This window comes from Apus apus, chromosome 9 (assembly GCF_020740795.1).
Source record: "Apus apus isolate bApuApu2 chromosome 9, bApuApu2.pri.cur, whole genome shotgun sequence".
Lineage (NCBI taxonomy): Eukaryota > Metazoa > Chordata > Aves > Apodiformes > Apodidae > Apus > Apus apus.
In genome coordinates, this window is record NC_067290.1 from 6,993,716 (window position 1) to 7,015,247 (window position 21,532).

At 39.5% G+C, this 21,532-nt stretch overlaps 1 protein-coding gene across 1 annotated transcript in view; it reads right to left on the reverse strand.

Moving 5' to 3' along the window:
- Positions 1-217: 217 nt before the first annotated feature.
- PRKAR2A (protein kinase cAMP-dependent type II regulatory subunit alpha) overlaps positions 218-21,532 on the reverse strand; it is a 58,128-nt gene continuing 36,813 nt past the window's right edge. Inside the window, exons 3-11 of the mRNA XM_051627492.1 lie at positions 17,564-17,616; positions 15,885-15,968; positions 13,639-13,745; positions 9,610-9,763; positions 6,441-6,542; positions 4,550-4,624; positions 1,939-2,004; positions 1,114-1,252; positions 218-585 (exon numbers count right to left, since the gene is read on the reverse strand). Of these exons, the coding sequence (XP_051483452.1) occupies positions 452-585; positions 1,114-1,252; positions 1,939-2,004; positions 4,550-4,624; positions 6,441-6,542; positions 9,610-9,763; positions 13,639-13,745; positions 15,885-15,968; positions 17,564-17,616 (914 nt within the window). The 3' untranslated portion in view covers positions 218-451. The remainder of the gene's footprint in view (positions 586-1,113; positions 1,253-1,938; positions 2,005-4,549; positions 4,625-6,440; positions 6,543-9,609; positions 9,764-13,638; positions 13,746-15,884; positions 15,969-17,563; positions 17,617-21,532) is intronic.

Here is a 21,532-nt window from a genome sequence, read left to right on the forward strand (position 1 = left end):
CTTTGTGTAAGGAAAGCATCAGAGGACATTAATGAACCTGTAAAAGGCTCATATTCCACAGGTTGCCTCTGCAGAACAGGCAACCTCCCACTACAGAATCTGGTCTGAAAATTTATTCCAACAGTGACACCGGAAGGAAGGAGGCTTCTACATCTCACACACTTTGGGTTTCATATCAGGCACTTGAACTGTTGGACAGATGCCATTCTGAGCCAAGTAAGTGAACACAGGGTTAGAATCTTTAATCTAGGTCTAATAATGAAGTATCAGCAACAAAGTGGAGGCAGAGACTGAGCAATCCATCTGTGCTGAGACTTGTTTGTGGTTTATAAAATGCCCAAGAAGACAGCAGCAGTAACTATTCCGTAGTGTCCGTTTTCCTGGTGAGTTGTGTTGCTGATAGGAGGCTTTTCTGTGTCTTGAACTAAGAAGGCATTGAGGTACCCTGTGCCTAATTCCCTGGATCCTTCAGGTCCATGCTAGAGCCAAATATTGCCACCAGCTGCTCCTCATAATGTGTTATATTCCTCTTCATAATGTCCATGCAGGGCCCAAGCAACCTCTCAAACGCTTGCACATCCATGACTGCAAAGGAACAGAAGTGAAAACAAGATTGTTTTTCAAAAAGGACACCATGCACCAATCTATTTTTTTAACTCAGAACACAGACCTCTGGTCCAACCCATTTGGGTTTGAGGCTTCAATAGAAACCACAGAAAACAGAAATCAGATTTCTGATTTCCCTCTGTACTGTTATCTGGAGAAACAAAGATGAATGAAACATACACCTGACCTCAAGGACAAACACAGAAGCCAAATACACTCCCCACTGACATTGGCAGAAGACCTGAAAGCTGTGTGTGGCAAACAAACCACAGACCAGAAGCTGATGCTACTTACCCATTCAAAGGGCACACAAGCAGAAGAAAACAGAACCTGCTGGAAGGAGACAGCAGTGCTTCTCCAGCTTCAGCATGGAGATCTGCTCCAGCCTGTGCTCCCAGCTCCTCGTCTCCCATCGCCAGTTACCAAAAGGTTTTGAACAGCTGCTGGCTGAGGCATGGTTCACAAAATAAGCAAAGACCAGAAAAGGGTAGCAAGAAACATGCTTACCTAAACATTTGACCTCCCCAACAGCGTAAGCAGAGGCTGCTCTGGGTTTGTTGGTAACAAGTGCAAGCTCTCCAAAATATTGCCCTCTGCAACACCGGGTAATTTCCACTTCTTGGTTAGTTTCTTTACCTGTCATAGTCTGTTGAACAGTACATTTTCATTATTTGCAAACAGATCTGTTTTTGTACAAGCCTACAGTTAATTCCAGTTATCTTACAGATATGCAACAGCTTATTAGGTCAGGACTTTTAAACTAGCAAGACCCAATTCATGCTCTGTACTGGCAGAACACATTGACAGCCTATTCAATTAGAATTTTGGTAAGAAAGGTGTATGCCAGCCCAAAAGTTCTGGAATTGGCAGATATTTACTGTTCCAGCTTTGGAAACTGCTATTACATTAGCGTAACACAGGTTTTATTATGCACAGCATGTTGTCCCCTAAGGCTGCTTCAGACTGCACAGAGATCTGCTCAAATGCCAATGTCTAGTAGGTCACTAGAAATAACAGACACCAGGTTTTGTAAGTTGTCGTTTTCTATAATCCTAGAAGAAAAGTCTAATTTCCACCCTTAAGGCCAGGGGGAGAATATCGAGTCAGTTTGCGGAGGAGCAGATATAAGCAAAAGACTTTCCAACTTTACTCAAGTGACTTGTGGCCACTTCAGAACAGGTCAGTTTTAAGTCCCTATATATCACAAGTGACAATGATAAACATCATAAAATAATATCTTTAAAGAACTCAGGGTAGGCTTTTCCACACCACTTGCATTAATTGATCCAATCAGGGATTGACCTAAAGCCTGATGACCCAATCTGAACTGACCTTGCTTTTCATCAAGATTCTTACTTCTCCAGATTCTACAATATAAAAACAATCAGCTTTGTCACCCTGTAAAGAGGAAAAGGCAAAACAAATTATTATTTTGTTTACTGTAAAAGTATGTGTAAATGGTATTAAAGCTTTCACTTGTGCAGAAATCTGCTAGAGTTGACACTCACTCCAATTCTTAACATTAAACAGGGACTGGTTAAATAGAGAAGGAACTATTGCTACACACCATCCAGTGACAGGGCAGGTGGAAAGGAAAAAGCAAAGGAGATTGATGATATACATCAAGTTCTAGAAAGGAATCACAAGTTGTTCTTCAGTAACTGAGTGTGAAATTAAAACAAATGGTTTAGTCAAATTCTGCTGTTTCTGTGAAAAAGTCGGTTACCGTGGGGGTAACCAGCCACTGGAATAGGTTGCCCAGAGAGGTTCTTAAGTCCTTTGGGATATTGAAAAGCTGTTTGGAAAAGACAGTCTAGGCAACTGGCTCTAGGTGGCCCTGCTTGAGGAGGGGGGTTGGACAAGATGGTCTCCAAAGGTCCCTTCCAACCTCAATCGTTCTGTGAGAGTTTCTAGAACGTCTCTCACATCTATCCAAACCACATCAGGCTGCACATCTGTTGACCTTCAATAGACTGTAGGTTGCATCTGCCCTGGAGAGCTTCACCAGGACTTAATTATTTTTTTTAATTTTAGCTGTGACAGAGAGGACTTTCCCTCTCCATCCCAACCCTGTGGGCTTGATATAGGACTGCTATTCAGGAGTGGAGGGCCAACACATGCCTCCTGCTATGAATCAGAAGCAAAGGGACTAAAGGCTTCACAGAGACAGAGCTGGATAAGGAACTGGTAAGTGAATGGAGCAGCTCAGCAAAAAAAACCCTAAGAAACAATGCGAGGAGGGAGATAAATCTGACATTAAGTCAAGTGGGCAAGGAGACTCAGAATGTGATGGGAAGGATGGAGAATGATGATCATTACTTGAGTCTGAAACAGGGGCTGTGAAAAGATGATGCAAGATTTAAACACGGAGTTACAGAAAAAAACAGGCCCTTAGCTAAGCTTCCTGGGGATGGTTGTAAAACACCCAGCACAAAGCTTTTCATTCACTGACACACTCAGCACACTTCTAAGAGTTAAGTGCTGAAAGACTACTTTTATTATTTTTAAAGAATGAAAAGGAACTGAGTGGGGACATCCTCGTAACACCAGCAGGCACTAAAAAAGCTTTATTCTGCCTTAACTGAAGGGTCAAATTCCAGAAAGATAACTAAAATGTAAAATTATCCATGAGAGAAAAGGGGTTCATAGTGTCGATGTCATGTAAACGCCATCACAGCTTTTGCAAACATAAAATGTCACTATCTTTAGCTGTCAATTACCATCACCCAGACCTTGGCACACTATTAATCCTGCTTTTAAGGGTATTTGCATCCTTGTCCTTAATTCAGTTACCACAAAAGATTAAAACCAACTGCATAATTGGATCACTGATGGCATGGGCTCTCAGTTTTGGGACTGATTTATAAGCTTTAATCTTGCTGAGACTTCAATTTTCTCAGGGTCTTAAGCAAAAAGATTTTCAACTTGCAAGACTGAGGGTAAATCTGGAGAAAAGAAATTTAGCAGTTATCAGCAAACTAAGGTTTCCTGCATTCAGAGTTATTTGACATTCAAAGTAATTAAAATTCTTGAAGACATTATCAAGGAGTGATATTTTGTTTACAACACAAGACAACAGTTGTGATCAAAAGCCTCACATTTCAGGTAAGCTGAAAGCTTTCTTGCATTAACTTGAACTCAAGCACTTCTGCAACAAACAGAGCAACGTTGAGCTACGCTTGGCGCAAAATTCCAGTGTTTCATCAGTAAAAGCATTCCAAAAAGTGATTTATGTCACAGCCAAAAAAAAATTCCACAGCTTCAGCTTGAGTTTGTCCAGCTTCATGTTGCACCACTCTGGCCTTGACAAAATACATTCCAAGAACCAAAGACTGTCAATTGACACTAGACTGCTCCACCACTGAAATACTCTTCTTAAGAGCATCAGGAAAAACAGTGGTTTTCATAAATCCTACCAGGTTTTTTTCAATAGTTAACTAAGTTGGATCTAACTAGTGAAATATTCCAAATGACTTCATGTAGTTTCACCCAAACCATACTCCTGTTGAACTGTTTGGTTTTCTTGTTCAGGCAGACATAGGAATTAGAGATGCCTTTACTAGATGCTTGTGCAGCCCTGCTTAATCTGATCACAGGTGCCTATGAAAAGTCAAAGTGGGGGCTTTCATGGAAAATTACATACAAAGACATTTACTTTCAGCTTATCAAGGCACACACCTCTTGTAACCTTGCAAAAACCATTTATAAAAAACAAACAGATGAGCGAAGAAAAATGCAGAAGCTAAAGTCATAAAGTAAGTTTGTAGTCAAAGATATATTGGTTGTTCCCCAAACATTCAAGAAGTGGTTGAATACAATTCAAGCATTAAAAGAGTAAATGATGCCATGTAGGTCCAAGTAATAGGATTCTATGTCAGTTCTACACAGGAAAAAAGGAGCAGAGAAAAGAGGAATAATAAAGAGAAATTTAGACTTTAAGTACCTGAGAAATGATGCGTTCCCCATCTTGATACACTTTCTCCCCTATGACATCCACTATCTTCATCCGCTCTGATGCCTGGAATGAAGAGAAAAATTAAACATAATTATCTCTTGTAACATACCTTGGGTAAACTTTGTAGCCCTGAAATGAAGAGGCATTTACTAGACACACAAACACACAGCATCTGGGTACTGAAAAATACAGCCCCTACAACAACACTGTCGTACTGCACCACAGCTTCCAAGGCTGCCATCAGCAATAGGGAAAGAAAATTGCCTAGTGTCCCATCCGGGTGCTTTTCTTAACCTCAAAGTTAACAAATAACTGATGTGGCTGGCTTAGAGCAAAGAAAAAAAAACAAAACACAACCAACTTGATCTAAGATTCAGTTGAAATTTGATGAAAACACTCAGAAAAATGTAATAAACTTGCTAAGAACAAACTTCAATGAGGAACAGCAGCAAGACATTTTCAGAATATTTTAATTGCCATATATTTGAATATGTGGGGGGTTTTGTGATTCAGAACTCTTTCCTAGAGTGGAGAGAGGAAGGGGATATGAAAAGGACACCAGGTCTAAATTGTGAGTAGGCACTGCAACAAAATGCAAACAAGGGCAAAAGGCATTAATGTGACATGCAGTGAAACATGTCTGAGCCTCCATAAATTGGAAGGGAGAAAGAAGAGATAAATTTATCTCCAGTGTTTTCCACTGCCCATCCAGAACATCACAAAATAACTTTATTACTTCAGAGCAGTGTAAAAAACATTAAGGAAGAAAATCTTACAATTAAAAATACATATCTCAAAAGATGATTCAGTTGTAATCTGTTCATTCCAGAAATGCACCTCAATCCAGCCCATGCCTAAGAAACTTAACTCTGATCCACGCATGATTCAACTGCAGTGTGTCATACAAAAAGCCATCCAGTGCTAATGAGTTATTTTTCTAGATCTTTAAATATTTATGATTCATTTTTGCACTCAAAAAAAGTCACGTTGATGGAACCAATTGAGCCAGGCACTGAGGGAGGTGCTGCACAATTTACCCCTTCCACAGGTACCAACATACATCCAAAATTAGATGTTGCTGTTCACACCTAATAAAATACTATGCCATTTTATCATCTTCTCTCAAAGCTCTCCTTAAATACTAAAGATTAATTCTGATAAATATTCTTATAACGAAAAAACAAAGAATAACCAATTTATAATGTAAGGCAAAGACAGACATATACTAATTTCAAAGCAGTTTGGTATGGCTCCAAAACCCCTCTGAAGATATAGGCTGAATCTATAGCTTAGAAGTGACAATTTATATATTGCTCCTAAAGTCATAGACCATACACATGACCATGACATCTGCCTGCCTTTCCTGGCCATTTTGTTCCCAGGTAGCAGTGCTTCCCTTTAGCCTATTCATAGTCATCTTCTGAATATTGGTTAAGGTTAAAACAAGACCTACTCTGGCTCACATCTTTGTATCAAATTTAAAATCATTCATGGTTGATAAAAGCCAAATATCATTACTTTAATTTCATACCCTCCAAGGGAAGCAAAGCCCTGAGTTCCAATTTTCATGTTAATACCTGTTTTCCAACATATTTAGAGATGGTTTTTCTTATGTGGTGTTTTGAGATTTTTTAAAAAATCTTTAAACAGGCTCAGATAAATAATTAGCAATTGCTTACTGTGTACAAAGGATATGAAAAATACAAACATGTACAACTTCAACAATGCAAATTAAGTTGTACAGTAAACATGATACCAAAGCAGCTCTTAAACTTTTGTTCTAAGCAAAAATGACAGATTTCTGATACAGTAGGAACACTTGACTGCAGAGCTAATGCTAATGTAATAATTTGATGGAGATGTCTCTGAGAGGCTTTACCTCCAAGAATTTAAGAAGGGGCACGGACTCAATAAATAATTCATACGTCTTCCTCTTCTTTGCGTTGTTCTTCAATATAATCCTTCTGAACGTCACTCGATCCTGCAAGAAACAGCAGAGAAATACATTATTCATCTTCACTAAAATACTCCTTTTAAAACATGAACTAGTATTTGCAACAAAAGCTGGCTTTGAAAAGTCAACTGTTAAAATGGCACCATATTCATCACAACGGTGATCACAACAGCTCTTGTGAGAGTTCTTGTTGGAATAACAAATTGAAAAACAGGAAGCTGTAAGACCTGGCCCTTCTCAGAGAAGCATTTAAAAATTCCAGTTTTAGTCCGTCTCCTACTGTTTTTCGGGGTTGTGCTTTTGGGTTTTGCTTGGCTGTTTGTTAATATACCTGTCATGCTTCCACGTATGATGAAGAAATTACGCTCTTCTTGCCAAAGCCATTGGAAATAAGATTTTACAACTTATTTGTTAAGGCAACTGGAGGATTAAGTCTCAGTTGGATTCGTTTCTACTTGAGCCACAGATTGCAAAAGTAAGTTGGAGGTTTCTACTGGTCTCAGATAGATCAGGAACAGAGTATCACAGAGCAACAGGCCTGATCCACTCCCTCCACCTTCCAGGATCTGAGCAGCAGCGTTTTGCAATCACTGCTTCCGAACTGCCAGCTGCCCACATGTACCATAAGCACCTTCCCGATGGGAAAAAAAAAAATTTGTTTATTTTGCTTTTGAAGACCAAACGTTGGGCGAGATTCCCATCAGCCCTGCTGCCCTTCCTGCTCTGAGCTCTTCCCAAGCAGCAGCAGCAGCACTGGCCACGGGGCGGCACTGAGTGCCCGAGCCCAGGCAGGCTCGTCCCGCTGCCCTGCGGCGAGAGACAGGTTGGGGGGGGTCTTGCCAGAGATCTGGACCTTATTTCCCTGCAGAAAAGGCAGGGAACAGCTACTGGCAAACATGGAGGAGAATGGGCACAAGAGAGGTGGAACACAACAGCACGTCCGGGCTAAGCGGAAGGGCGCTTGCCCACCGGGTGGTTCTGGGTTTGCCTGACAATGATGCCCAAAGTTGCCGGTAGGATCAGCTCTAAATTCTGAACGTTGTGAGAATTGCAGAGTTTCCCTTTACACAACATGAGCCTTTAAGTGTAAAAATTAAAAAAAAAAAAAAAAAAAAAAAAAAAAAAAAAAAAAAAGAGGAAAGGAGCAGAAGTTTGGTGAGGAAAATGGTACCAAACAATTTCATAATCTTCTAAGTTGACATATCCCACAATTAGCAGAAACATCCATTGAGAGCCCTTCCTCAGGATCTCATTTTCAGAAAACAACTGCTACCTCAGCAGAGACATTCTGAGGGGAAGAGCTATTTTCAAGTAAGAGAACAGTTTTATGGAATGCAGGCAGCAAATACTTATAACTTCAAGCAGTGGTTGATACAGGTGACACTAGTGTAATATAAAAGGTGGAGATGAACGATGAAGAAAAGAATGATGTTCCTGTGAGCCAAAGGAGAACACAGGGCTATAAAGCATGAGGGACTGTTTTTTCTTTTTTAAAATATATTTTTTCAGTGGTATCAGTCTCTGCAAATACACATTTGGAGAAGCAGAAAGGTGCAGAAATGGTAAGGTGAATTCTGAAAGCATAACAAATCCGTAATTCATTTATGTGAGAGCATCAGTAAGGGAGGAGAAGCAGCAGCATTTGAACAAAAAAGGCAGAGCAGTGAGGGAAGTGTGCATGAGCAGGCAGTTTTCCCCAGGCACAGTCAGTAGAAAAGGCTGAGGACATTTCCATGTGTGATAACTGCTTTGTGCCTGAGCCTTCATGTTCACATCATGGCAGGCACAAAATAGTATAGAGAAATAACCAGAAGTTTTAGGCAGAAAAATGCAAAACATCCATGGGACAGATAAGCAGGGAGAGGTTCCCCTTCAACTACACCTTGCTAATTGATTGTAACTACAGAAAAAAATAAACCAAAAATTAACCCAATGAGTGCAGTTCTTTTCAAAGGCAAACTATAAAAAAAAGAATAATCATCTCATTTTCTTCCTTCTAGGAACAAGCTCCATTTGTAGGTAGCTGCTTTCTTCTGCCTTGTTCAAGAAATTAGATTCTGACATTACTCCCTGGTTGATTTACCAAAATCTTTTCTCTCAGCTAACAAAGAAAAGCGAAGTCACATCTCCCAGCAAGCACTGAGATTGCACTAAGCACGCCCTGTGTAGCAGCTTATCAGTCCTGTAATCAAGGTCACACCACATGGTCAACCCCCAGCGACAGTTGCCGAGGAGTCCAGCACACAGAAAACCACTTCTGGCTTCAAAGGCCTCATTGATCAGACAATCCACTTATTATGTGAGCCCTCACAGATGAGTAAGCGAAGACTGTGGAAATAACCCACCCAAAAAGTGTGGATAAAAGAACTAAAAGAGGAAACTAATGTCAACAGCTTCACGTTCAATGCTGCTGCACTAGAGACCAAGCAACACCATCATTTAGCTTGGTATCTCATAGGTCATGCTGACCTGAGAACCTCTTCCAGGGTAACACTTGAGAGACCAGAAACATCATGACAGTTTATTTTGAAGGAAAACAAAGCTTTGGGCAGCTTTCCTAGCTCTTCAAATCCACACAGAATCACAGAACGATAGGGGTTGGAAGGGACCTCTGGAGATCATCTAGGCCAACCCCACTGCTAGAGCAGGATCCCCTAGAGCAGGTTAAATTACTGGCATCCTCAAAGACCTTCCTATTCCCCTTACAACAAAGGGATAGGAAGGTAAGATGAAAATAAAGACCATCGTTTAGATACTGTTACCCCTGCCCCATAAAATACATGCATTCATGCCTCCACTGTCCTCTGCAGAATGAAAACAAAACCAGGATTTTCTTCCCCCAACAAAAACCACAATTACAGCAAATGAAAAATAATAAACAGACAGATAAAACTAGCAATATAGTTTCTACAGACAAATGGTTCTAGAAACGTGGCCAAAAAGATTTGCACAATGGATCTCTTATGCCAGGAGGTGAGCCAACAGATCATGATAAAATAGCTATTAGCACAAGGACTCATACCAAGAGAAGCACCAGACACGGTGAGTTAGTGTTTTAAATATTATACAGCTGAGAGCAACTTCCTTTCCTTACCAGTCCCCAAAGGGCTCCTTCTGTTGTGGCAACAATGGTGGCAGCTCGAGGAGTGTTGTACATCAATGCCAGTTCCCCAAAACTGCCATGATTATCATAGTGGCCCACACAGCGCGACACGTTGTCTTTTGCTACGACAATATCATACGAACCCCTGGAAAACAATGGGATAGACATTTTTGAGACACCATTCCAGTCCAGATCATAAAAACACCTTTTTGCTGTAATACAAATAGTCCTCTTATTGTTGGGCGAGATGGAACATGCTTATTTGAGCTTTCCAGTTGTCTGATACTAAGCTGCTTCTATCTACACTATTTCCACAGTAATTCCCCCTTAATGAAGCATTCACTCCTGATCAATCTGAGCGGGATCTGCCTGGTTTCCTCTACAGAGTATTTCAACATTGCTCTTGTAAAATGCTCTGGCCAGGGTTATAGGTAGTTTCATAGTCTTTGACAGTTTGTCTTCACAGCACGCTTGTTATCCTGTGGGGCCTCTTTGCAGTGACTTGGATCCACCTCCAGCCTCTCCTCCCTGTTTTCTCAGGGGCAGCACTGCTGCAGCACCTTTGGGATAAACTTGATCCAAGTGCTCACCTGCTCTTATGGTTTTGTCTCAATTCCAACATCAGGGTATTTCTGCATCATAATCCCAATCTGCAATCAGAGCTTGTTTCTGCATATGCCCATGCTGTAGATTCAAATTAACCAGCTCTTGCATGGACAGCAGGGCTGCTGCAGAAGCACAAAGGTCACAGAAAGGGCCTTTCTTCACATACCCAAGATACCAAGTTTTGCAGCGCTAACTGACCAGGCTTAGTATGAGCAGCACATAATGATCCTCAAGCTGGAAAATTTAAAACTAGTTCATGAATTTTATACATGCCACATCCTTACACACACTGTAACACAGCTATCTCCAGGGGCAAATATTTCTCACCTGGTATTTGTCTCACAGATCACTTATGACCAAGACGTTTATTCCCAAGCCCGACTTCACAAGCACAAGCTAAGCAAGCACGGGTAACTCACTCCAGCAGTTATGCAGAACATTATGGGTTCCACTCTAGTCACACTGGTTTCAAATTAAAGTGGCCAAGACAAAAGGTTTTTAATGCGTTTTCATCTTGTTGTTGTAACAGGTCACTTCTAGAAACAGGAAAACTCTCTACAACTCTTGACATCTAGCCAGGATCTGAACAGATCAAAAAGGAAGTGTTGAAATACCAAAAGCCTGCTTGTACTTTGTTCACAGGGAGCTGTAACCTGTTTAAATTGGAAAGGCCTCCTCACCCTGTCCTGCAAGGGGCACACTTCCTACATTGTGATGCAGTAAAAGGAACAGTAACCCAGAGTTTACTGAGAATCAAAAGGATCCTCTGACGAAGATGCAGGTACAAGTCCAGCAACTCAAACCTCAAGACACAAATCTGGATCAAACTGTACCACAGCAACTGCAGACGAACAGGCTGTGCACAGAAAGTAGCCCTGTAAAAGTCAAACAAGTGTCTGTAACACCTTCAGAACTGTCTTATGCTTGGGACTTTAAAAAAAATAATTTAAAAAATACAGTTTGACTAGAGGCCTGATTAATTCCCAGCTATGGCACCAGAGATCATTCAGGAATTTGCCACTGGCATAAGAGACTATGCAAAATATATCATCTTTGAAGAAAAGCAGGTAGGGAACACCCTCCTGGCTTTCAGCAGCTGAACATGCATATAGTTTTCCCCAGAATTTCAGGTCTTTGTCAGAAGGAATGGTGTTATCTCCAAAAACACCATTAGGCATGTAAAAAAAAAAAAATCAACAGAAATGGCAGTAGGTGAAACTCCTCATGGTAAACAAGTATGGGAACATTCCTTGGTGAGACCTGCCCAGTATTAAGAGCAGATGGTCTTTCAGAATTGCTGATGGACAGCCCTGGGTTTGTTAGTTATCTCTGAACACTCCTGCATTTAAAAAAAAATTGTAGGAGATTCCACAAAGTAAACATTACATGCATCAAACAAACCATTAAAACATAAGTTGAGGAAGCTTTGCACAAGGACTTAAGCATCTACTGTATTAAAGCCTTTCAGACCCAGAGAAAAAATTCTGGATGCTGGATCAATGGGTCAGATTCAGATATGTCAGAAGATCCAAGAAATGTAGTCTCTCTGTCATCCAGAAAGCTAGAGGAGACATGTGAAGACTGCGTAACATCCTTACAAGACGCTTTTTACACTCTACTACTCTACACTCACACCTAGGAAACAGAGCAGAAAACCAACAGCATGCTAACATGCTAAACTAAATCAGGATTAGTGTTGATGGAATGTTTCATTAATGCTTGTAACGTCCAGTATCTGTTTAATGATTCTCTGAGAGGCACCAGAAGCAACAATCTTCAGAGGTTTTTTGATCTAGAAGAGCCATTTGTGAGCAACTTAAGAGAAATGCAACTTCTTCCCATCCTTCAGCCTGGAAGTCATTTAGTAGTGCCATTTATTTCCAAATAACTATAGCCACATAACCTTCAGCCAAGCATTTAGCTGTCTGTGGCCCAAGGACTAAATTGGTGAGGCAGCACTGAGTGACCTTGGCTCAGCTTTGCTGAGAAAACTGTTGCTGAACTGAACTTAGTCTGAGAGCTAAAGCCCTGCAAGATAAGAAGAATAAAAACACAGACTGAAGTGTAATTGCTGAGATGGTAATCATTAAGAGCTCAAGGACTCAAAAGAAAAATACTGACATGAAAAAATATAAAACCTCAAGGCAAAAAATAGCAGAAGAGGACACCTCAGCAAGATTGTGGATCAGCCTGTTCCAAGAGGCAGAGGCAAGAGCTGCCCCTCCAGACTGATGACTGCTCAATCAGCAGAGACTCATCAGGTGCCTCCTCAGCAGTGATACATACTGATGTTTAGCCATGCAACACCTCCAGCCCAGCTTTAAAGAGCTGCTGCATCCTCAAGTTACATCTATCCTGCCTGCTGTCCCTCTGTGCATGGTGAAAGACACTCAGAAGTTATCTGGCGAGGAAGTAGAACAAGAAGACTTTGGGGGAAAAAAGGACTGCATCAGAAAGTCTGTTTTTCTATGCAGACAAGATGCCGAAGAGTTATATCCACATCAGTGTTCATTCAGACAGGAAGAAATTAATCCTCAGGGATATTTAGGCATTAATGACTTATCTTAGAGTAACAAGACATGGGATACTGGTGCGTTGAAGGAGCCAAAGTCCTCTGAATTTGTCCTTGCAGGCAAGGGGAAATACTATAGCCAGAATTTCTTCCAAAAGTGCCAAAGATGCTCAAAATGTGCATGCACACACACATCTATTATATGCCTGTTGCACAATATTTATGATATACAAAATTATCATGTGAATTTACGTGATGCAAGAAATCACAAAATGGCAACATAAACTCTGCAAAGACAAATTACACGACAAATAAAAACAAAAGTAACCACAATTCTTTCTAATGTCAGTGATAAAAAGGAACTGGACAAAGTCCAACCTGATCTACGGTAGCCACCACCATGAAGTTTTATTTCCTGTATTCTCCTTCCTCAAAATAATCTCCTGTTCCTTCCCTTCTTAGCCTGTGGTTTATTTTTCTGCTTTTCCCCTTTGCTTTTTCAGAAAAAGCACATCTTGGTCTAGAGACAGCATGTAATACTGCTGATTTTAAGTTATGCACATGCTGCTGGGCACAGAAGCTCAACTGAACAAAGTTTCATAGATAAGCTCAGGCTGTGGCCCCTCCCTCAGATAAAGTGGTATTTGAGTTTTTATGCAGTCACACAGAATGTGTTAAACCCAGCAGGTTTGAAATGTCCACCTCAAATTTGATTGTCCCTGGGCAAATGGTCCAAAAGTCAATAGGACCCTAAAGGTGAAAATGGAAAAATCAAAGTAAGGGATAACGACTGCAAAAAAGTAAGTTTTCTTCAGAAACTGTCCTGCAGTAAAAGCATTCCCTGCCATTTCTAAGAAAACAGATAGAAACAAACTCTGCATTTCAAAGGCACAGCTGCATACCGCTCAATGACATAGAAGTTGTCTCCATCATCTCCTTGGTCAATCACATGTTCCTGAGGTTTCACCTTCTTCTCAAACATGGCATCAAGGACCTGAGACAGCTGCTCCTATAAAAAAAGGGTGAGCAAGTTCATCTGACTTGATCTGGATAGTAAAGTGCAACATGCATTGCATTATTTTACTGTATGCAAATATAAGTGACCTTGATATTAAATGTAGATTTCCACTAGTAACTACCTCACTTCCTTCCAGATTATTCATATAGAAGTCAATAATGCAGACAGACAGACACCTCCATTACAGAAGAGCTATTAACTTACACATACCATTTCAGCACCAAAGCACACATGTACTGCAAGCTCTCCCTTGGTATCATCTGACACAGCTTCACTGCAATGGATACATCTTGATTATGTCAACAGCACGTGTGTTTCATTATATGTATGTATAGAAAACACACCCTGATTTATTAGTAACTTATCTGTACTGTCATCATCCAGGAGCCCCAGTCATGACCACGACTGGACTGAACAAACTATCCAAACACACTTCCCTTACATAGTCTATGTCCTAAGAGAACCTGTAATTCCAACACAAGACAAGATCAGACAGGTACAGAAGGGGAGCACATACAGAAGATGGGATATTGCTGCTCTGCACAGCAAACTCAGGTTTCTCTGACAAGCCATGACTGAACTTTTTTTGTAGGCAGTAGAGCCAGGGCAGCTGTGAAAGCCAAGAGACATGATGCCATAGACATGCTTTGCCTCCGTGCTGAGCTGCTTTACCACCTTTGTGATTCCCAAGTCCATTAACAATAGACTTCCATTGCATTTTCAATGATCAGATGTTCGAAGTTGAAGATGTAGATGGCAGCTTAGTTTCTAAAAATATACTGCTTGAACATGCAAACCAGTCTTTATGCAGCTAGATACAATTGAAATATTTACTGCACTCCTTAAGTTGGCAATAATTATTGCAGCATCTGTAGGCACCACTATATTGGAAATACTGCTTATCTTTTCACTGGATTCCTGCTTTGTCTTTTAAAACTCTTCTGATATTTAAACTAAACAAACAATCACTGCATAAAAGCCATTTATTTTAACCACACACTTCACAGCATGCATTTCAGTAACAGGTGTCAAAAAACAAGCAACACAGATTTTAAAAAGCTTTTTAAAAATACTATAACTGAATAATGGTTCATTTGGGGGATAAACAGGCAAAGACTTATTTTAAGTAAATAAAACACTGAGTTCTTCTGTCAATAAAAGGACAAGCTTAGTCAGATTTCTGAAGTGTAAAAACCCCCTGTTGGTTTAAATATGGATACTGAGCACGCTCAGGGTCCTTGCTTTAAGGATAACAGCCATTGATCTCACCCAGTACAAAATTCAATTGTAATTAGGATTCTACAAATGCATTTGTAAGACACTGTGGAGCCTACATGATACATAAGACAAAGCTTTTATCAGGAGAAAACTTTTCTATGCCCCCAGCACTTAATATTGAAACAAATCAGGTTTATCACTGGAGATGCTCAATCTCATGGTGATCACATTTTGTATATGCCCCCTGAGCTGCTGGATGTTCTTAAATATCTTACATTTTTTACTGTACATAATGTGGTTATTTGCAAAAGGAACCTTTAAAATGTCTTAAGTAAATAAGCTTAATGAAAACAGGAATCCCAGAACAGTGAAAGGTCAGTCTTGACAAGGACAGTTTTAAGGAAGCTTTCCTCAAGTCTGCTGCACTGAAAAGCTTTCAACAATTACTTCAAGAAGGTGCAGGAATGTGAAATCATGCACATGTGCATTGTGTTCAATATCACAATTGTGTAAGTAATTTTCTTTTTAAATTGCTCATAAAATTAACTGTTTACTAGGGAAAAGGAAACCAAGTGCAATGGTAACCAACAGCAATTACTGAAAGATGAGCAAAATAACAAAACCAAAACAAATCAAGCAACCAAAAAAAACACCTACACATTAAAAAACCCCAACTTTTAACACACAAAAAATTGAATTTGCAGGGAGGAGGATCTGACAGTTACAGAAAACTGACAATTTGACGTGTTTACCTTGTTCATTGATTGCTGATATCCAAACACACATTCCAATCCAGCCTGCATATTATTAATAATTAAAGAACTAGCACAAGACAAACAAGTATCTGACCAAGCTATTACCTGTACCTACAAATCACCAACTTCATTTAACATTTCCTTAAAATTGTATTACCTGATCTAGGTTTTTGAAGAGCAGGATATCTTTACATGCTTCCTGCAGTCTGCATCGCTGTTCATCAGTTTTTGGATGAACTACCTTTAAGACAAAGTAAAATGAAACTGTCATGAAACAAAGAAATATGATTACAGCCTGAACTTGCACTTCAGAGTGAAAAAAGCAGAACACAATTTAAGAGTGTCAAAGTATACAGATCCTTTTTGTTGTTGGCATAAACAGTATTTATAAACAATATATGCAAACATACAAAACAAGACAGAATGAAACCAACATAAATACATGGGGCTGAGATTGAACACATGCAAAACAACAGACAAGAAAGAAGAGGATTCCTGTGCTGTTCCCTTCCTTTCTAACCCAGCCACAGATAAAGTCAAGGCTTGAGCATTTAGAACAGATGAACAAGTTAACAGTTTCCTTTCCAAACTCTGGCTATATTAGTCCAAATATATTTTGTTGGCACACAGGTAGTCCATAAGATTTCTGATACATACTGATACGTCAGCCTATGTAATAACAGAAGTTGTCCAAGCAGTGTATTTTTTTTTATCCAACAAAATTACTTATGTAAAAGCTGTTTTGTTAGAAACTTTTTTTTCTTCATTGCTTCTTTCCAGTTATAAACATCCCATCAGGTTAAAGGAGCCAACACTCACTTGTGTCATAAAAACGTTCATGTATGTGCTTGTTGGGGGCTAATTATGAAAACATAGATATTGATTACCTCACATTTGCCACATTAACTCTATTTCTGGAATAGCAAGAATTTTTTTTTAAAACAGCTACCTTAGTAGGTATTTCTAAAAAAAATCATTGTCCAAAGTTGAGCATGTCTTAGATTCTTGTTTTAAAAGAAAAACTGAATCAGCTGTCAGCAAAACTAAGAGTTTTGATAGAATAAATGTATACAGGTTTACAAATATTTGGATGATGAGATGCACTTGTTCTTTTTTTTCTTTTTATAGCATCTTATTTATGAAGTATCTTCTTTTTAAAGAGAAATTAAATTAGATTTAGATTTTCATTGCAGAAGTGAAAGCATCCTTGAGATGGAATCTGGGAATGGAACAACAGAAGTCCAGAGAGAAAATATTGACCCTCACCAGCCAGGCTACAGGATTTGCTCACAGAAAGCATCTCTAGAGGAATGCAATTATAGTATCTGGACTTGCAATTCCTGGGAATTCCCACCTTACAAAAACAATAGAACAAAAGGTGGCCCAGAGTCTCAAAATATTTCAACAAAGTATTTCTCCTACCCAGGCAGAACTGCTTTGACAAGAAAGGCAGTAAAAAAGCATGTGAGGAATTTTAAGCACCCATGAAGAAACAGCTGTGGCAAAGCTTAACTAATTCCTCACCACAGCTTTAGGAATTGCCTCAAAAAGCCTTGAAAATAATTCAGGAAAATATCCAAAATTTTAAAGATGTGAGACTTAAGCACAGCTTTTGAGTCCTTTGAAGTATAATTACATTAAAACTATTGTGGCCAAAAACGTACATGACACAAAGGGGCCCTAGATTTCAGAGCAACGTCACTTTGTCAACATCAGGTCACTCACCACACAGCCCCCAGAACACGGGGCACAGGTGGTAAAGAAAAGGTGACATCCAGATACCTGCCTGTCAGACTGCAGAGACAATCATGCACAGTGCAATTCACTCATCCTTACCCTTTGTTCTGTGTCTTCTTCCTCTTCATCTGGGTTGAAAGCTTCAGCACAAACTTAGAAAGAAACAAGAGGAAATTAGAAAAAGCTGCAATTACACCAGAACATCAAACACATCAAGTTTATATTCCTTTCTTCTACATTTCCTTTTCCTTCAGGAAAAACAATCACTTTTGGTTTTATGTCATTATACTATCAGAGGCTTAAATCCCACCTATTCTCTGAGCAGACAGTTCTGGCTGTTTTCATCTCTCATGTAAAAAGTCTGTGACTTACAATAGCAAATCATCTTGCCCAATGAGTACTCCAAAGCATGCACACAGTTCCTTTCAATTCTTATCAAACCATGATTAATGTACAAGCACCTTCCCTAAAACACAGGATAGAAATACTGCAGCTGCACTGCTTTGTTCTCTGTAGTGCAACCTATGTAGCAACACTAAAAGAAATAGAAGTACAAGGAGGCATGTGGCAATCCCTCCACCTCAAGTCAGATTTGCAAGCAAGTATCTGGTTTTGGTTTTTTTTTTCAATAAGGAGAAATCAAGTTTACAGAGAAATCGACCTGCGAAATGAATAATCAGCTTGACCGTAGTATATTCTATGGCAAAAAATAATGCCTAGTCTCCTTGCCCATGTGTTCCTATCTCTTACTCCCTTTTAATCAAATTAATGTCAAGTTGTAATTAAAAAAACAACTTTTAAAAATACACAAAGTGATTGTTTTAAAACAGATGAGAACATTTGTAGAAACAACACACTGTAGTGCATAGGAACAAGGCTCTGCCAAACATATCATTATAACTATAGGACAGGATCAATTTTAAGAGAAGCAGTGATAATGGTGAGCTTCTCTAGTTCCAAACCATTTTTGTTTAGTTTTAGTATTTCAGAAAAGGCTTATCTTCACTTCACGGTTATGCTGCTATACAATTTTACCATACTAAACGGAGACACCTTTGGCTGCCAAAAGCCTACATCTCTGGCTCAGACTTTATTAATCAATTTGTGGGGTTTCCAGTTTGTAAATGTTAAAGTGAACTGTACATTCTAACTAGCTGTACTGACAGAGAAAGTGAGAGTCAGTCTTGTTTGCATCTAGTTCTGCTCTTATTTCAATAAGGGTGGTGGTCTTACTTCTGAGGCTATAATGCTACTTGTAAAATTTTACAAGGAAACAGAAAAGCATTTTTCTTTGTACTTTATCAAGCATCCTGACAACACTGAAGACTTGGCACAATGCCCAGAAGCTCACTGCAATGACATCTACCCACTGAACGGACTTGGAGAGTATAAATAAAAATAAGCAGTTTTAACATAAAAATAAAAAACTAGAAGCCTTCAGCAACTTACAAATAATTTAAAACCACATACAGGACCATTGACCTTGTCATCATGTTTTCTAAAGGGCTATAAAAATGCACAGGTCAAGATAGGAAAGATTTGGTTTGTTTTTCCTGTTGAAAAGGAACTTGTCTTTCCTAGCAAATTAGATTTCAATTCTTTTTTCTTTTTTTTTCTGGAGAGGTTGAAGAGACTGGAATACAACACAGGCATTCTATTTATCAAACCACAATATAAAAACTCAATCATGTAATCATTAGGCATTTGAAGAGTAGCTATTGCTCACACACCAAGCGGGCACAGCACTGGCTCTTCTGGTTTGCACCATTTTAACAATGCAGAAATGGTGCATTATCAGTGCACCTCCAACAGACACACAAGCTTTAGTTTAACACAGTGGTCCCACCACATTTAGGGCTGATACTTTACAAAGAATAAACAGCATTTTTCCCCAGCTGAAAAAAAAAAAAAAAAAGCATAGTCCACCACACAGCCCAAAGGTGACTGTCTTATGGAAAGGTCTGCTAAAGCCTACAAAGCTGCAGAACTTGGACTGATAGGCAAAGATCCACTTAATATGCAACACAAAGGCACTGACAAAGGGAACATTATTAGCATTTTGGTGTGAAGGCTTTCCTCCTCCTTGCATGCTGCAGTAAGGATCAACGTCTGTTGTGAAAGTTTTCCATTTTCAAATAAGCAATGTTTTCTTAGAAGAAAGGCCCTTTAAACAATATGGTAAAACTGGAGATAAAAAGTATCTTTATTCTTTACAACCAGCATATCTTACCAGTAATTAGAGTTCAGTTCTTTCCACTGCAATATACACATGTACTATAAATGCACTTGCACACATTTCTGACAGTACCTGGCATATAATACACATTCAAGCTGTGTGTCTGAGAGTTCAGAGAATGAGAGCAAATCGTTATCTTAAAACATGCAGCAATCAAAACACCACCATTCTCTGCAAGTTTAGTATCAAATCGCTTTGGTTGGGATTTGTACATGTAAGTTTTCCCTATTTCATCTTACCCAGTAAGAGGGAAAACAGCTTCTTAAAGACCACTTAAGGATACAGACTACAACTTTAGGGCCCCTCCCTTACGTATGTTGTGCCCATGAACGGGCAGCACAGAAATACAACAAAAACGTGGCACAAATACTACTTCTTCCCATGCTATCAGGCAAAAAGCCTTCCCATTATACTTCTCATTCTTTGACCTCCTGCTGGGATTTCTTTTTTCATGCTGAAGTGGTAGGGCAGACATTTTGGACATGGACTGACAGCTTTGATCGACAGGACTTTGTTTACATTAAGTATTGCAGCTCTGCCTGCAAGTAATGTATCTGTTTTGGGATGGTTAAAAAAAGGGGAGAGAGACAAAAATGATTAATTCTGACCTCGAGCTTAAATTAGTTGCATATTATGCTGGAAAGCTCACAGAAAGCTCTTCAGCCTACTTGTATTAGAACAACCAACAGCATTTTCCAAATATTTTAAAACATGACTAATGCAAAGAAAAGGTGAACATTACATCAACACCATCCTGTGGCTTATGCCACAATATGCTCGATTTTTCTTTCCCCTATTTCTAATTGGTAAACTATTTGTGAAACTCTGCACTGGTAAACACATTCACTGTCAAGACCTGTGTGGCAGCCTTATCTTCAATATGTTTATCTGTGCTCAGGGTTGCTTCTCTACTATTCTGAAATAAAAGAACTCCTGTAACTACCCTAAACTCTGCAAACCCCTGCCAGAATTCTATGGAAGTTCATTTCAGGAGTCATTTGCAGGTTACAGTACAGCCAGTGATAATGAAAAAACATTTGATCTTTCATCTTGGTGGAGTGAAACCATAATTGCCCCACTATTTTATACCTGACTGAAGTAACATATTAACCATTTCAATGTGCCAATGAAACAGGTACTCCAAGGCAAGCTTATTCTTACAAGATTATCCTGAAGAAATATGTTGGTAGCACCTTTTCAGACTCACTGAAACAGTGGTTGGAAGGGCTCTCTCAGAAGGTCATCCTGTCAAACCTACTCCTTCAAGGGGAGCTATCTGTGATGTTAGATTGGGGCTGACCTGGAAAACTCCCTAGGCAAAGACTGCACAGCTCCCTGGCCAACCTGCTCCAATGCTGCACCAGCCTCCTGGGGAATAAGTATTTCTGAACATGCAACCTAAAGCTCACAAAAGCCTTGATATAATTTGAAGCGACTTCTGGAATCACACCTCTTCTATGTGAGATTTTCAGCACAACTCTGCCCTTGAGCAAACACTGAGCATGAATGCATCAGTAAGAGTTATAATAACATATTTCACCCCAGTAACATTTTTCAGTTTTAAGAAGTTTTAGGATGAAAAGAAATTCAGGCTTTTATCCTACCATCTACATTTAGTCTCTCTCAGCTTCTGCAGCTTCTACAGCTAGTTTCGTTTTCTCCTCATACAGCACCTTCTTTGGCTTTCAAGAACAGGCACATCTGTTAACACTTCTGAAGGCTCAGAAATTATACAACTTGATCACTGCTTTGTTATGCAGGTGACAGCATCTGAAAGCAACAAAGATCTTTCTAGCTGTAGCAATGACATCAGCAATAGATGGGTGTGGGGT